The following is a 17980-nucleotide window of genomic DNA, read 5'->3' as shown; positions in this document are numbered from 1 at the left end:
TACGTGTATTAAAAACTAAAAGTAAATCTATACTACTATTATTAACAGGTAAAGTTTCTAGCATTGTTTGTTTGTAGGGGGTAATCTTTGCAAATACTGATCCGATTATGAAAATTCTTTCACTAACAGAAAGCTACAATATTCAGGAGTGATATAGGCTATATTTCATTGTTATTGAACAAAAAAAATCAGTGAAAAATAATAGTATATGTAAATCAAAAGGGAGAAATGCGAGCGAGATGAAAACTTTACTATATATTTGCATCACAAAAATAATAAATTAACGCCGAACGAAGTGGGCTCGGTTCGGCTAGTTGTAGTAGGAGAGATGCTCAAAAAATATTTATAAAATTAAAAATATATTGTCTTTAAGTAATACTCATTTTAAATCTATAGACTCAACTAATAGCTACCTTAAAAATGTTACATGTCAAATTATTCAGTGACACTGTCTATAACAAAACAAAACCAAAATTACAAAATATGAATGAAATATAGAGAAATTTTATTCAAAAAAATGCTTATACAATACCAAAACGTGATAAAAATTGCAAAACAATGATAAATATACTCTCCTATATTGGAATGAGCCTGCAGTCCGAAGTATGCCTGTGGACGGTTCTTGGGATTTTGCGGACAATTTTCGACGCTACGCTATTTCAAGTGAACGCTAATCTTAAACAGGTGCCCAAACTACCGAAACATTTTACCAATAAAAGACGTAGTTGCCTATTAACGAAAATTTTGTTTCATACAAAAATCGACAATAATGTTATAAACCTAAAGACCAAGTTTCCGTGGCGATAAGACTTTTGTTTCTGATCTTGGACAGACTACACGTGTTTATGCTTTGCTTTACATTAAGCAACTACATCACTTCCTAGTTACTATGAGTAAAACGTCTATAATATACTATAAATATTTATGAGTTATTAAGGTACATTTAAGATTTACTTTAGGTGTCTTACATTTTAAAAATGTTAACATAATAACCAGTTATTAACAACATTTTCAAATTATATAGAATACATTATAATACAATAAGATAAATAGATTAAAAATATTTGGTTGATATGATGCGTGGTTCGTGTTATGAGTATAAAAAATTCGTTTTTATCACGAAATATATTTAATCATTATTAAACTTTTCTTATTCATTTGCACAAACGTAGTTCTATCTGTAGATGCTTTCTAATCTAATGAGAGATTGGAATAGTAGTTATAATATCTGTCTATGTGGCACTATTTATTATACCAAAAAGTCGGGTTATTTATTTCTAAGTACGGTTACCTGCACTGAGATAGTCGGCCAAGAAAGTAGTGTACCACTCTAAGGTTGAATGCCGCTTGTAGATTCATAGGTGATAAAGATTAGTTTCGCTTGCAGATCGATCTGACAACTTCTATTGCCGTCTTTATCTGATTATTGATAACGATATTATTAATACCTAATAGAGTTTAAAATGTCACGTATAATAATGACCTATCAATTAGGTTTACGTCATTATTATATGTCTCTTTCAGTAAAATCTTTTAATAACGAATCTTGTTATAATTTTCGATGACCAGGAAACTAAATCAAAACTGGTACACCACTTTCTTGGCCGACCGTACACACACTGTGAAATTTTTTGTTTATTCTCCAGGTATGGCACATGAAAATGCCAGAAGAATTGTCCCTATCCGTCCAACGAGTTCTAAGAACTACTATTTCTGGCGTTATGCTCGTGGAATGTTTCACATTATACGTCTATCTGGCGTCATATATTGTTCTTCTATATCCAGTTTTTTTGGTAAGAACCGGTGTTTCTGGTGCTGCTGCTTACATTACACATTGTCATTCAGTACTTAATATACATAATACAAAATTACAGGCTTAAAATATAAGAACAAATAATAACATACGAGTACAATATTTTCACTCATATAATGTACGTATTTTTAAATTAAGTATTTCATGGTACTATTGCTCTAAATTCTTGTAGTCTGTTTATTGTCAATTCATCAAAAGGGTCATATTAACTATGGATTGATATATCAATCAATTTGTTATGACGTACCAATGAATTAATCAATGGCTCCCTGCCAATTCATCACTACACACCCGTAGATTTTGTGGTTAAATAAATGCTATATTTATTCATTTATTTATTTTATATTTTATTGTATACCACAAATATATTACAAACAAAGCATAAAGATAGTTACAGACAGTGAAGTACAATGGACGGACTTATGGCTAATTAGCCATTTCTTCCAGACAACCCAGACTATTTAGTTGCAACAAAGAGCAAAAACTGCATTAGGTTCTGAGCCAGTTACGAAAACTTAACAAAAAGAGTTACGATTTTCTTGAAAAGTAATTGAATTTTTATTCGTAAGTAGGTATAGTTTATTAAATGTATATAGGTATCACTTAGATAGTAGGATATTTTAAGTATATATTAATAAAATGGGAGGTTGTATTGATGGATAAGGGCTACATTATCACACAAAAAGTACATAATCGTAGTGTTCGTGAATTCTAGGATGAATGATGATAAAAAGAATGTAGATAATGGGAGATCCTTGTTGTCACGATTTTCTGTTACACCAAAGCTTACGCTGATAAACAGTGGTATTACATACTTTGCACTTTGAATTCGGAATGATTTAGGTAACTAAACTGAAATTTTGCTATTATTTTACAACAGGAGGAACGGTCTACTCTCGTGCTACCTTGGCTCCTTCTAGCCGCAGTAAGAAATTTTCTTTGCCAGTTGACTAGCTTGGCGTTAGGTCTAGGAACATGTGTTCTACTGGGACCGGCAAGGCCGCCTTGTGTTAAGTTCGTCATAATGAAACTCGTCTCAATTATGCCGGCGTTTTACATGTGGATGCTCATATTTAAGTAAGTTTTTTAAATGTACAGATTATTAGTAGCTATATTAAAACTTTAATTCTAAGAGACAGTATTATCATTCGATAGGTCTTGCTTTCAAATTGTCCTTTAGTACATGGAAAAAAATGCCAGTAAAAATTATACTAGTGATATGGGTACAAATTAACAAAATAAATTATGCTAATAAGTAAAATAATTAGACGTCATATATTATCAAGGCTACTTTATACGATAACAAATATATCCTAAACTTAAGGCAAACTGAAATGGTTACACTTTGAAGGTTAGATTGGTCAGATGAACTCGTCATTATTTTTTCCTAAAAAGTATTTTTTAAAGTTAAATTTCTTTTGGCGCGTTAGGAAAAAATGACGAGAGTAAATTTTTAAGATGCACCGTCACAAAAAAACGATATCCTGAAGTTAGCTTAGCTAGTCAACGAAGAAGAAGTTAGCAACGTGAAGTTAGCTACCTAATGAAGTATAACTTCTTACGTGCTTACATAAGTACACACACTTTTTTTTTTTAATTCTGATAATTTTTTTTTCGTATCTATTTATCTATCTATCTATACAACTTTGTGCAGTCGTTTGCGCCACCACGAAATAGAAATGACTAGTTTTTCTTATTCCGTGTGTGCAACCATACATTCCGGCAATTTATGCAGCAAAAACTGTTGAAGTTGTTTTGGAGAAACAGTAGAGAAATGAAGAGAGGAAATACATGTTTAAATATTTTCTAAAATATGTAAAAAGTAGTATTTATATAATATTTATGCACTCATACAACCACCACAACAATCCATTTTATTTTTAACCGACTTCCAAAAAAGGAGGAGGTTCTCAATTCGACTGTGTTTTTTTTTTATGTATGTTACATCAGAACTTTTGACCGGGTGGACCGATTTCGACAAATTTTGTTTTCGTCGAAAGGTGGTGTGTGCCAATTGGTCCCATTTAAATTTATTTGAGATCTAACAACTATTTTTCGAGTTATATCTAATAATGCGTTTTTACTTGACGCTTTTTTCGTCGACCTACGTTGTATTATACCGCATAACTTTCTACTAGATGTACCGATTTTGATAATTCTTTTTTGTTGGAAAGAGGATATCCCTAGTTTGGTAACATGATAAGGAAACCAGGATCTGATGATGGGATCCCAGAGAAATCGAGGGAAACTCTCGAAAACCCGCAATAACTTTTTACTGGGTATACCGATTTTGATAATTTTTGATTTAATCGAAAGCTGATGTTTATCATGTGGTCACATATAAATTTTATCGAGATCTGATAACTACTTTTTGAGTAATCTTTGATAACGCGTAGTTACTTGACTATTTTTTCGTCGATCTACGTTGTATTGCTCGTCGATGTAATTGAAGTCGGTTTTTTTTTCGTTTGCGAGCAAACACAATTATATACTAAATGGTCCATAGGTACAGTTTACCTACATTTATGTTTACATAACTGCACATAAAATCGTGAAAAGTGGAATCAATTTCTGAACAGACTCATGTGTATCTTTTATCATTAATATATTAAAGTTACCGGCGTTAAATAATGCACATCGACCGTTGGAAAGAGACAATCGAATAATTTCGACTTTGTTACACTATTAGATCTGTCGTACGAAATCCCGAGTGGAAATTTTTTCGTCTTCCTTAGAAGGACCGGACCAGGCATGCCTGATCAGGACTAGATAATGCATGTAACGCAGATGATTGGTCTGGACCTGATCAGGATGAGATGAGGTTTCTTGATAGGGTCCAGATCAGTAAATCTCATCTCTTCCTGATCAGCTGGTTTGGTTCGGTCCTTCCGGTTCCAAAAAAACACTACATTCGTGTTTTATTGTTTTTATTGTTTTATTCTTGAAAAATTTGCTTAACAAAAAAAAAAGCGAATATATATTATAAATATGTTACTTAACATAATTATTGTGATATTTATTTCCGTTTATTTTTTCCAATGTATTATTTATTTATGTTTTTACTTTAAATATTAATTATTTTTATATATTATTATTATTAATTAAATTTTATTTATTGACTTCTAATAATTAACTATTTCCTATTACTTACGACTGCTCCACTGTGTTGAAATGGACTCCCTGCTAGACCGTCCTGATAACTGTATATATACTAAGTGTGCTTAAAAACATTAATAGCGCGATTCAGGCTCAGTTCACGTAATTTCTTACCTACGTTGGGCGCCAGTGCTACGTGTTAAAAAATTGTTTGCTGGGTTAGAGAGACACCCACAACTCCTAACACGAGACACCAGAGAGAGAGTAAAAAAAAAATCCTACAGAATCTTAATCTTCTTTTTCAAAACACACAAAATCACCTTACACTAAAGCCGAGCTTAAACCTATAAGAACTACAATGACTCACCCACAATAAACTGCACTCAGATCTTAAGACGGCGAGAGAATCCAACCCAAAAAAGAAAAGAGCAAAAAGGCAAAAAAAGGCCCGCAACACACGTCCTGAGCCTTATATACAGCAAACCCAGTGTGTCGCGACACAACTACCCCCTAAGGTGCACCGCAACGTAATACGATACGAGGGTATTCCAAAAAATTAAATCAGTCGCCTAGAAAAAGTAAATAGCAACGCTAATGCATAACTGTGCTATTATACATCAGCAGGAACGAAACTACGTGCTAATAAAAATATATGCTACAATACCCCCCCCGACAGAGAAGAATTTTGCATCTCTGGCAAAATTCTAAAAAAAAACTAATGTAAGGAGAGAATCTGGTAAGCTCAGGAAGGGATTATAAAATTTAACTCCATACTAAGAGAAAATAAAATTTTTTGATAGATTAATCATAAGAGATAATCGAATTACAAAAACACCACATATAATTTTGAATTCACTGCAACACTGTCTTACGACCCAATCATACGTCACTAACATACAACATCCTGAAATTCAACTATCAACGTGCGTTAACCGACCTAGACAATTAACGCCCTGACACTCAGAGTGACGGTCTATAAATGAGCACCACTCAGCAGCTACTTAAAATTTTTAATTTAACAATTTTTTTTTCTTTTTAATCCATATTTAATACCGTATTCCCGATGTAGGCTTTAGAATGTGCATAACACAATTAGAATCGAATATATATTCAATAGAATAAAATAATATGTGGAATCGCCACCCGTTCCAGAATTAAGTTGTAACACAACAACAACAACTTATGGCGTAGGCTTTAAACAAAATAATATGAGTGGGTAGATACGTTAGAGATGCACCCAACACACACAAATTAAGTTATTGCTCAGTGAAATAACTCAACAAAAATAAACACCAAAAGTACATTAGAGACGTACCCAACACACAACTATCATAAGTCATGTACTTGAATAAGCACAAAATAAAAAAAATAAAAATGAGATCATCACCCGTCTCAAAAATGGAATACGTAATATAGATTTAAAACCAAAAAGAAAACACAATATCAATTACCCTTACTACCAGAACTTCCTGTTAACTTCAAATCTTTAATATGCCAAACCCCAAGATCTTTACCATTCATATCCTGTAATACGTATACAAGAGGAGATCTTTTACCAACAATTCGACATTTGATAAATTTAGGCGCTAATTTCTTAGAAAAGTATTTATCTTTATCACTCAAGAAGTAAGTTTTCTTATAAACAAGATCACCAACATTAAATTCCGCAGTCCTACGACGCAAATTATAACTTGAAGTATTTTTTAAATGAGCGGCATACAACCGAAATTGAACTTTATCGAAAATACTCGCCAACTGACCTAAGTTCTCCGCATAACAGTCACGAGGAGTAAAAATCATATTTTCTATACTATCAGAGTCCAAATAATGCGAACCACACGACACTAACTCCCTACCGAAAACTAAAAAGGACGGAGTAAAACCCGTAGTTTCATTTACCGCGCTGTTAATTGCAAATTGAATTTGAGGTAAGTACCTATCCCACGATCTATGATCCTCATCGACAAAGGATGCAATACAAGTTAAAATAGTACGATTATATCTCTCAACCGGATTAACCTGTGGAGTATAACGTGGAGTAAAATGAACATTAGGAACATTATAACTTTTAAAAAAATTGATACACTCATTACTAATGAATTGCGTACCATTATCCAATATTACCGACTGTAGAATACCATGAACTAAGAAAACATTATCCTCAATTAACTTAATTATTACTTTGGAAGTTGCGCGCTTCATAGGGAAAATTAAACAAAATTTTGAAAAACAACAAGTTACAACCAATATATAATTATTTTGTTTTCTACTAATAGGCAATGGACCCATAATGTCAATTGAAATAACCTGGCAAGGACGGACACAATTCTTAGGACGACCCATGACACCTAATGTCAAATGATTTTGAGCTTTATATTCTAGACACTTAGAACAATTATTGACATAATTTAAAACATCTTTGTAAATTTTCGGCCAAAAGTATTTTAAATTTAATCTTTTAAGAGTTTTAAACATACCCAAATGACCTGCAGTGGGTACATCATGATTAATTGAAATTATTTCCGAACGGTGTTCCATAGGAATCACCTCCTTCCAATCAAACTCCGATGTTAAATAATTTTTATTTTTAGACAATCTAAATAATTTATCATTTTTAATACAATAATTTTGAAACGATGCTGGCTTATTAGCGCAACCATTAAAAATATTAAGAAACCATTTATCATTACCTTTATAATTTGAAATTGAAAATATACTACTCACGGGAACCGAACGACTCAACGCGTCAGGAATGACATTATCACAACCCTTACGATGTTTAATCTCAAAGTTAAACTCTGATAACCTAGTACTCCACCGAGCTAAACGACCCGACGGGTTTGACAATGATAAAAACCACTTAAGGGCACTATGATCCGTGAAAACTGTAAATTTTTTACCATTATTGAGATAACAACGCCAATGTTCGACCGCTGCCAAAACAGCCAATGTTTCCCGTTCCGTAATACCATAATTTTGTTCCGGTTTGGTAAATGACCTACTCATATATGCGACAGGATGTTCTTTCCCTTCAAAGGTCTGAGAGAGCATCGCACCAATCCCATAACTACTCGCATCCGTGTGAACTTCAAAAGGTTCGTTATAATTAGGACTCCTGAGAACAGGAGCAGAGACCAAACACTCCTTAAGCTTTCTAAAAGAACAATCCGCCTCCTCCGTCCATTTAAATGGAGGTGCACCCTTACGAGTAGAAGTTAATTTATTTAACGGTGCCGCCAAAGTACTGAAATTCTTAATGAAACGACGATACCACGACGCTGTCCCTAAAAAACGTTTTAAACCCTTAACATTGGTTGGAGTGGGAAAATTAACTATTGCAGAAACCTTATCCGGGTCCGTACGCAACCCGTGTTTATCGATTGCATACCCCAAATATTTCAACTGACTCCTAAAAAAACGACATTTATCATAATTAATAGTAAGATTACATTCTTTTAAAATTTCCAATATTTGTAATAAAATAGAAACATGTTCATTGAAATCCGCGGTTGCAATTATTAAATCATCAACATAACAACAAACTTTAACCCCGAAACGGTTTCCAAACAACTTATCTACTAATCTCTGTTGAGTGGCAGGTGCGTTAGTTAAACCAAACGCCATACGTTTAAACCTGAATGTACCACGTGACGGAATATAAAAAGCCGTTTTATCCCTATCCGATTCCTGAATCTGAGTTTGAAAAAAGGCACTACAAAAATCGATTGTTGACAAATAATGAGCATCCCTAAGATTATCTAAAATTTCTGATATATAAGGCAAACTATATGCATCCTTTTTGGTTACCGCATTCAGTTTCCGAATATCCAAACATAACCGATAGCTACCTGTATCCTTTCCCTTAGGAACCAAAAGTACCGGAGAACTCCACTCACTCTGACAGGGTTCGATGACATCCAACTCAAGCATCTTATCAACCTCCTCCGAAAGAATTCGTTGTTTCTCAGGAGACATCCGATAATATCGTTGCTTAATGGGAACAGCATCCCCCGTATCAATTCTATGAGAAACCACGGTAGTCAACCCTAAACCTTTCCGCTCAAAAGAAACAGAACGAAACTGATTAATAATGCTATCAACAATTGAACGCTGATCGCTATTTAAATGTTCATAACCCGTAATGACGCCATCCGAATTATTACACAAAGATATATGAGATTCTTGTTTAAAACTAACTGAATTAATATATTTCGGACAAATTTTGAATATTTTCCAAAAGTCAATGCCTAAAATGATGTCTGAATTAATTTCCGGAAAAACAAAAATTTTTATAAAATGAAGTTGATCTTCGAATGTAACCGGTAAACACAAGTAACCAAGAGAGAACAACTTGTTCCCGTTAGCCACAACCGCAGAAATAATATTATCTTTTAAAAGAGTATAACCTCGTTGTAAGAAATCCTTATAAAAATTACCCCCCAAAATTGATATAGACGCACCAGTGTCTAAGAGACCCGACAACTTAATGTCATCTATATGTATAACAACATAAGGCCTATTTTCAATACATTTATCATTACACAGAACCGAGTTTAATTTATACGATAAAAAATAAATTGAAATTGTTTTAAGCCAAGAATTCCAATCAGATTTAGAAAAATTAATATTATTACTAGTTTTAACTCGGTTCCAACTTACTCGTTTTTTTAAATCTTTAACCCCATTATTATATTTCGATTTACATTTAACACAATCGGGACGCTTAACATTAGGCTCACCGCAACCAAAACAAAACACAACATTCTGATCCTTAAAACAATCGGCATAAGAGTGAGAAAACGATTTACAACGTTGACAATAAACAGTACGATTCGACGCGCGATCACCGATGGAATTAATGCTCGGCTGAATTTTACTATTGCTATTATTACTAGGCACAGAATGTTTACGCTGAGACGGCAATGATGTATGAGAATTATTGTAAGACGAGTTAGTAGGAGACAAAAATTGACGAGAGAATTTATGCGCTGAAAGAACAAAACGATTAGAATTAAAACGATTATTTTTATTAAAATACCCCTGATTATTAAAATTATTCGAATAATTAAATTTTTTAAATGAACTTTTAAAAACGTTTTTAACGCCAGTATTATAAGCTAAATCAGGTGCAACTAAATCATCCGAGACATTCTGTGGTTCGTGAAAATCTAAAAGTCTACTTTGAACATTTTCATAATTACGACACACATTCCTAAGCTGATCAATTGACGTTATATCCGATGACGCTAACATCCCTGCGTAACAATGTCTAACGTTGTGTATTAAAATTTCTAATTTAAATTTTTCCTCAGGAGGAGTAGTCAATCTGTTAAACATTTCATCCATAACAGCCAAATAAATTACAATAGACTCATTCACCCCCTGTGTTCTATTTTGAATTTCCCTTAATAATTTGTAATCAAAATCTGGTTTATCGAAGTCCCTACGCAAATATTCTAAAACTACTTTCCAATCTGAAACCCCAGCACACACACTCCTATACCATTTTAAAGCATCGCCAACAAACAGCTGTAACGCAAAAGATAGAACTTTGTCATCCGCAATGCGATGAATAGTACAATGTTCCGTAACCCGGCGTATAAAAGTGCGTACGCAAGATTTACCGTCGAATTTAATTTTACTTAAATCTCCTAAACTGTTATGATCACAATGAACCGTTACATTCAAGGGATTACTAGATGATAACGAAGAAACTGTAAGAAATGGAGATGTATTAGACGATTTTAATTTATTAACTAACCCACAATAATTATTAAATTGATCAATACACAAATCGTAAATGTCCCTATTCTTCTTAACCTCATCCTCATCCAATCTGCCAATCCTATGATACAAATGAGCCAACAAATTCTCTGCCCTCAATAAACTATTAAAATTCGGATTAGAATTAATAATTGATTTCACTTTTATCAAGGTGTCACTAATACCGCCCAAATCGGTTATAATATCCAACGGACTGACCAAAATCTCCTCTGACGGTAACAATTCCGATAATTGTAATATTTGTTTACGTAAAGCTAAAACCGTGGCAGCTGGCTCCTCATTCCGAACAACCACCTCATATTCTAACTCAGCCTTAGGCAGGGATACGAATTTTATTAAGTGAGTCATCGTAGCACAATAATAAAATTTAAACGAAACAAAAAGTACAAAAAAAGTTCGATTTAAATTAATGTTAAAATGTAACAAAGAAGTACAAAGCAAGCAAAAATATTCGTTAATAGAGGGTAGTCAAAAAAAATTTAGTTACGGCAAAAATTATTGAGCAAGAAATAATTAATACAAAAAGTAGGTAACTGAAAATTTTTAGCAAGGAACGATTAACAATGCAAAAACCGTGACTACGCTCGGACAAAACTTTTAAATTCAAATAAAAACTTTTAAATATTAACTTTAAATTTTAAACATACTAATATAAATACACAACCTAAACGAAACAGTAATCAAATTTAATTACTAAAAATGAAAAGTAATAATTTAACACAATTCACAAAACACAAAACACACAAAGACACAAGGACAAGAAGACCCTTTCCATACCCAGAGAAAACACTTGCTAGGAATAAGAAAAAGAAAAAAAAAATTGAGTGCCAATGCGATACCCTACAAAATAAAATAACCAAAATAATTCACCGACAAACAAATAATTCCAAATATTAGAGAATTTACGTTGGGCGCCAGTGCTACGTGTTAAAAAATTGTTTGCTGGGTCAGAGAGTCACCCACAACTCCTAACACGAGACACAAGAGAGAGAGTAAAAAAAAATCCTACAGAATCTTAATTCCCCTTTTTCAAAACACACAAAATCACCTTACACTAAAGCAAAGCTTAAACCTATAAGAACTACAATGACTCACCCACAATAAATTGCACTCAGATCTTAAGACGGCGAGAGAAACCAACCCAAAAAAGAAAAGAGCAAAGAGGCCCGCAACACACGTCCTGAGCCTTATATACAGCAAACCCAGTGTGTCGCGACACAACTACCCCCTAAGGTGCACCGCAACGTAATACGATACGAGGGTATTCCAAAAAATTAAATCAGTCGCCTAGAAAAAGTAAATAGTAACGCTAGTGCATAACTGTGCTATTATACATCAGCAGAAACGAAACTACGTGCTAATAAAAATATATGCTACACAGGCTATCCTGATCTGGACCGGACCGGGTCCTGATCCAGTATGCCTTATCATACTTGATTATATTTTACATCAGGCTATCCTGATCTGGACCGGACCGGGTCCTGATCCAGTATGCCTTACCATACTTGATTATATTTTACATCAGGCTATCCTTGTCTGGACCGGACCTGGTCCTGATCTAGTATGCCTTACCATACTTGATTATATTTTATATCAGGCTATCCTTGTGTGAACCGGACCTGGTCCTGATAGAGCTTGCCGGATCAGGCATGCTTTATTCTATCCTGATCCGGTCAAGATACATGATCTGGTTGAGCCTGACCTTTTTTCTACTCGGAATACTGATGCGTCAGAGACAACGCTCTACGGACTTGATATTAGCAGTGTGTCTTACCAAAGGACTATATGCATTATTTATCGCCGAGTACTGTATGTATCATAAATTTCAAGTCAATCTAATTCTATACTGTAGCACATCGACCTGCAGTTGTAAAAACCCAAAATTTAACGTTAGTAGATTAAACTTAAATTAACAATATTAGTTAGGCTTCAAAATACCATTTCAACTTCTTAACCAACTTCAAAAAGAAGAAGGTTATCAATTTAACTGTATTTTTTTATCTGTGTTACCTCTGAACCTTTTATTCGGTGAACCGATTTTAATGATTCATTTTTAATCAAAAGTTGGTCCATGTTATACAGTCTAAATTAAATATGATTGAGATCTAACAAGTGCTTTTTATATTATCTTTATTAATGCTTATCTACCGACGTTGTATTATGGTTGACGTAGTTGAAGTAGTTTTTTTTGTTTGCGAGCAAACATAATTATAATATTTTTTATGTTTTTTTTTTAAATTACAGTTACTACCAGTATCTTAAAATGGCACCCGCTTTCAAAACGTTTCCTGCGTTATTACCACCAAAAGATTTGGACTACGGATTAGAACTTGCTGTACGTAGACGTCGAACTAAATCGTTGCAAGGCGAAGATCAATTACGAAAGAAACTTATTGCGAACTTGTTAGTTAGAATATTTTGTATCACAACAATAATATTGATTATATTTTAATAAAATAATTTTGATATGTTTTACAGTTATGGAGAACCAGCAACGTCAATTAAGAGGGTAGTCACACAATCACTAACAAAAATAAGCGAAATAAGTAGAGATCCTTCAATCTCGACTAATGACGCTTTAAATGTTGGCTTAGATACTCTGTATCCCTTGTCCGTTAATTCTAACAGAACAATGTCGGATATAGGTACATACGAAGACTGGTTTGGTAGCGAAGTTATTGTACCGCGCGATACCGACCGCATACTTGAACAATTTGTATTAATGTTGTTACGAATAGGAGTATTTATGAAAAAAGAATGTACTGATCCAGTAAAATTTCTATCAAATTCACAAGCGTTTTTGCCACAACAGAGCAAAATTGAATGTCCTGCTATATCTACCGAAGAAACAGAAACACCACCTCTTGTAGGCAATAGTAAAGGTAAAACGGCATCTTATTTACGTGACTATCCGCAAATATTTATGAAAAAGCCTTCGGATTTATTTGGATCGCTTCATTCACCAGAAATTAGAGCTCAGAATAGTAGTATTCACAACAATACTGAGAGTCTTCCATCTTCAGAAACAACTAAAGAAATTTCGTTAGATACCGTGAGCCTTGAACAAGAGAACAGAAACACAATACAGTTTTCAGATGCAAAGAACAGCAAAATACACGTACATTCTCAGAATGACGCTGTAAATTATTTCCACAAAACTGAGAATATAAAACAAGTAGAAAATATTGATAATAGAGAACCGGAACCAAATAATTTGAAACAGCAATCAGCGGAGAGTATTGAAAGTATCATCAATAGAATGAAGGTGCGAGCTGCTCGTAATGAAATATCTATAAACGATGACAAGGAAAATAATTTAAATATTGGGTTTGTTGATCGTATTAAAAACAACGACAGTGTTAATCTTCCGATAAAATCAAGTAAACAAGCAGAAAATATCTTGTTGCTAAACAAAAAGTCTAAAGTATCAAACAAAGATTTTTCGGGTGAAAAAAATAATAAAAAAAAGTGAAACTTATTCATATTAAAACAGTTTTTTTTTTATTAAAAATATTTATTTCTGATATTATATATTCATTATGTATATATACTATATAAAAAAAAAATTAAATCGGTTGACATACAGTATTACGAACAGCGCTTACTGGGTCCATATACATTACTCTATAATTGTAATCATTAGGATTGATTAAATTAAACTGATACATCGGTAATCTGTTTGTAATAACCCACACAATCTGCGGTACTTCATGGTCAATTCGCAAGTCGTTAGGAAATATCATCGTGACATTATTACACGCTACGATGTCTAAATTGTCAACCTTATACTCATCACGCGTGTCCCAACATCCTATGCTGTCAAGTGAAATTAGGTTGAAGAACATGACTCCATTGCGGTCTACAGCTGAGGCGGAAACCTGTCCCATCGGACCACGACTCTCACTAAGAAGTTTAAATTCATCCACAGCGTTATTAACACGTGATGGATCACGTATAACCGAAGTTTTAACAACAAACTCTCGTGAGGCAGACATAGCGTGATAAAATAGGGGTCGATCACCATTGTGGTATTTACCTAAGGACATGCCAAACAATCCGTCTGACCATTGATAATTTAAGCCGTGGAGAGTATAATTTGAAAGTAATGGTTCCGGATAAAACGTATAGTGGCTAAACCTCCAGAAGGCAGCGTCAGAGCTTCTAAATACGATTAATCCAAATCGCCAGGCATCAGCAATATAAACATGTAAGTCTCTACACTGTGCATCTCTTGAATCAACGATGAGATTAGTAATAAGCGAGTTTTGTAAAACGAATTCACTGGGGATAGGGAAACGGCCGATCACAGTGTCTGTTTGTAGATTTATAGCGTACAGTGTAGGTGGACATAATTGTCTTGGTGTTTCAAAGGCCTCGACCTGGCCGGAGTCAAGGGCCCACATGATTCCGCAATGGTCAATACTCATTCTGAATATTGAAGTGAATCCTGTACAGTTACCTGTAATACATAACACATACCTATTAAAAGGAGAACGCTCTTGACTGATACATGTTGTGTAAGTAAATTCTCATATAACTTTAAAATGTACAGTTAAATATTGGTTCATATGAAACTGGTTGTTACGATAATACCTATATTAATTTCATATTTAACGCCTGCATGTAGTTAATTTCTCAATTTAACAGGTTACTACATTCATTTAACTCTGTCTCGTTACAGGTGATATGCATATTTATACCTACTCGGGTTACTTGAGCGCAATGCATAAATATTTAGATTATTTCATATTTCAATGAAATCGAGGTTACGTCTATCAAAATATATGAAACAACTTATTTTCAATTTTTTTATAACACCAATTTTAACGAAACAATATTATTTCATATTTAACTGATAAGTTATATTACTAATTCTATTTTTAGGATTTTCTTGATGATTGATTTTAAAACAAGCTGGTCCAATTTTCATTTTAAGTAATTAAATAAAATAAAATTCATTTTGATTTACTAATTAAAATTTAAAAATAAATTATAAAATTCGCCATATCAGAAGACTTTCATAAAGATGGAATCAAAGTTAAATAATTGTTTAACTTAATGAAACAAATTTCCTTATCACACTAGCTCATATAAATAGTATCTGTGAAAGGGCTAGGCGAGTACCTGCATTGTGCCAGTCCCAGTTCGGGAAGGGTGCGAGCAACGGTGACTCTGTCCGGGCTATAACGGGTAAAGCCGATAACGTTGCTGGTACACCCTTCTTCCATCTCGGAGTACTTACAAATACTCGATTTCTCCATCGCTCGATTCCCAAAGGTATAACATTTATTTGGTTAAATTCACTGAAATATAAAATTTATATCTGACTAGCTGAGACGTATGGTTTCACCCGCGTAAATTTCGATCTCATAGATGAATGGGTCGGAATAAAAGGTAGCTTATGTGCTATTTTGGATCTCCAGCTATCAACGCACCAAGCCACATTACAATCAATTCAGTACTGCTTACATTAAACAGTAACAAACAAACATTCATCCATTCTCACAAACTTACTCATTTATAATATAAGTAAGTTATACTTGTATTAATCGTAAGTTAAATTATGCTTTGGAATTAAACGATTCAATTTGTTTCATATTTTTCTTTATAATATTTACGAAGAGGATCGTCCCTTAATCATGTGATGTTTTTAGCAACTCTTTAACCCCCTTCCCTCTTTAGTAATATGTAGTGAGGTTTTATTCCCCCTCCAGCCCCGTACTTAAAAAATCAAGTGTAATTCAGTAACGATCGCTATCAGTCGTACAAGATAACAACCGGGACCGACGCCTTAACGTGCTCTCCAAGGCACGGTGGGGAAACACACAAGGACTGCTCAAACACCCAGACCACATCATCATAGGCAAACATCTGTATCGCCAAAACTGATTAAAATTGGAAAAGTAGGCATACAATTTTCCAGACAAAATCAAAGTATTAGGATGTTTTTTTTTTGTTTCTTTTTTGGTTTAGAAATCGCTCGTTCAATAAAAAATAAATAAACGTAATATTTTATTACAGCCCGCTCTTCCTTGAGGCGTTTCGTGATTCTACCCCCCCTCTCCTTTCTAGCTTCACGTGTTTAATAGAGAACTTCTAAATTATAAATAAATTTAAGTTATAGTTAAGAACTAGGCAGCTTGAATTGCGATTTAAGTTTTAGAAGATAATTATTTTAAAAAAAGCGTTAGTTTCCATACCCGTTCCGGATAGCTTGCTCTCGATGTTGGGGTGTCGGAAAATCAAAGTCAATCTGCCTCCAGCGGTACAGAGTGCCTATAGAACTTGTTTGTATTTGAATACTTTTGCTACTTATTACCAGACTCGCAGCTAAAATTATTATCTTAAATATCATCTGGAAATAATAATAAAATACATTAAACTTATAAGAGAAACGTAAATATAATATTGCGAATAAAAATATATTGTAATAGCTTTAATGTTATATAAGACTGATACACTTTATAAAATATATTTTATTCAAATTATATAATACATGTTATTTTGCAATTTCTTTCGTAGATATGTAAATAATTTATGCAATGTGGTTGTCTTATAATAGTGTCATGATGTAGATCAGTGTTTTCCAAAGTGGGCGATAACGCTTGTGTCTTGTGGGCGCTGCAGTACTAAAGGGTAAGAGACCTAGAAAAAAAATGGTAACGTTGTGTAGAGGCTTGGATTTGTCATTTAATCTATAAGGACTCTCGACTACAATTTGTGAACATCAACTAATATTCAGTAGCTGGGTGACCGATCTCAGCTCGGTTTTTAGTAAATCGTGAAGCATTAGTAGTAGAAGAGAGAGTTAAAATGATTCACTGTCGGATGAAGTCTTTTACTTGTCGATACAATTGAAGTCGATTTTTTTCGTTTGCCTGCAAACACAATTATTAAAAATAGCGATAAATTAAAAATTGATACACAATACACAATTACAAGATTGAGAGTAATTGCTTCTCAAAAACTGATAGGCGCTCTAACAAAATGTGTTTTTTTTTTGAAAATCATATTTAAATGCGAATTACATATTTATAAAATATGAATAATGTTTTTTACCGACAATAAGAAAAAATATAAATAAATATAAAAAATCAAAAATCAAAAATAATGAAAAAATAACAATGATAAAATATGAATAATATTTGTCGATTTTACCGACATAAAAATAAAAAATAAGAACAGCCTATTTAAATAAAAAATTACAAGTGCAATTAGAAAAAAAAGGAAAAATAATTGATCAGAGACATGGGGATTTGGACTATGATCTTCTCGGTTGATCCCGAC

The 17980-nt window shown here is 33.4% G+C and overlaps 2 protein-coding genes across 2 annotated transcripts; one reads left to right on the top strand and one right to left on the bottom strand.

Annotated features, from left to right (window-relative positions):
• Positions 1-558: 558 nt before the first annotated feature.
• On the top strand, positions 559-14165 carry LOC123657262. Its single transcript, XM_045592836.1, has 5 exons — positions 559-684; positions 1647-1793; positions 2694-2890; positions 12938-13096; positions 13172-14165. Exons 1-5 carry the CDS (start codon positions 559-561, stop codon positions 14163-14165), a joined length of 1623 nt encoding a protein of 540 aa, XP_045448792.1.
• A 41-nt stretch (positions 14166-14206) lies between these two features.
• Positions 14207-17084, bottom strand: LOC123657064 (protein yellow-like). The gene is made up of 3 exons (XM_045592662.1): positions 16894-17084; positions 15818-15996; positions 14207-15152 (listed from the first exon to the last, which is right to left on the bottom strand). Exons 1-3 carry the CDS (start codon positions 17046-17048, stop codon positions 14260-14262), a joined length of 1227 nt encoding a protein of 408 aa, XP_045448618.1. The 5' UTR covers positions 17049-17084; the 3' UTR covers positions 14207-14259.
• Between the last annotated feature and the right edge of the window lie 896 nt (positions 17085-17980).

The sequence above is a fragment of the Melitaea cinxia genome, chromosome 10 (genome assembly GCF_905220565.1).
Source record: "Melitaea cinxia chromosome 10, ilMelCinx1.1, whole genome shotgun sequence".
NCBI classification, from domain to species: domain Eukaryota; kingdom Metazoa; phylum Arthropoda; class Insecta; order Lepidoptera; family Nymphalidae; genus Melitaea; species Melitaea cinxia.
The sequence above is the reverse complement of the archived record's forward strand: the minus strand, read 5'-3'. Positions and strand labels throughout refer to the sequence as shown.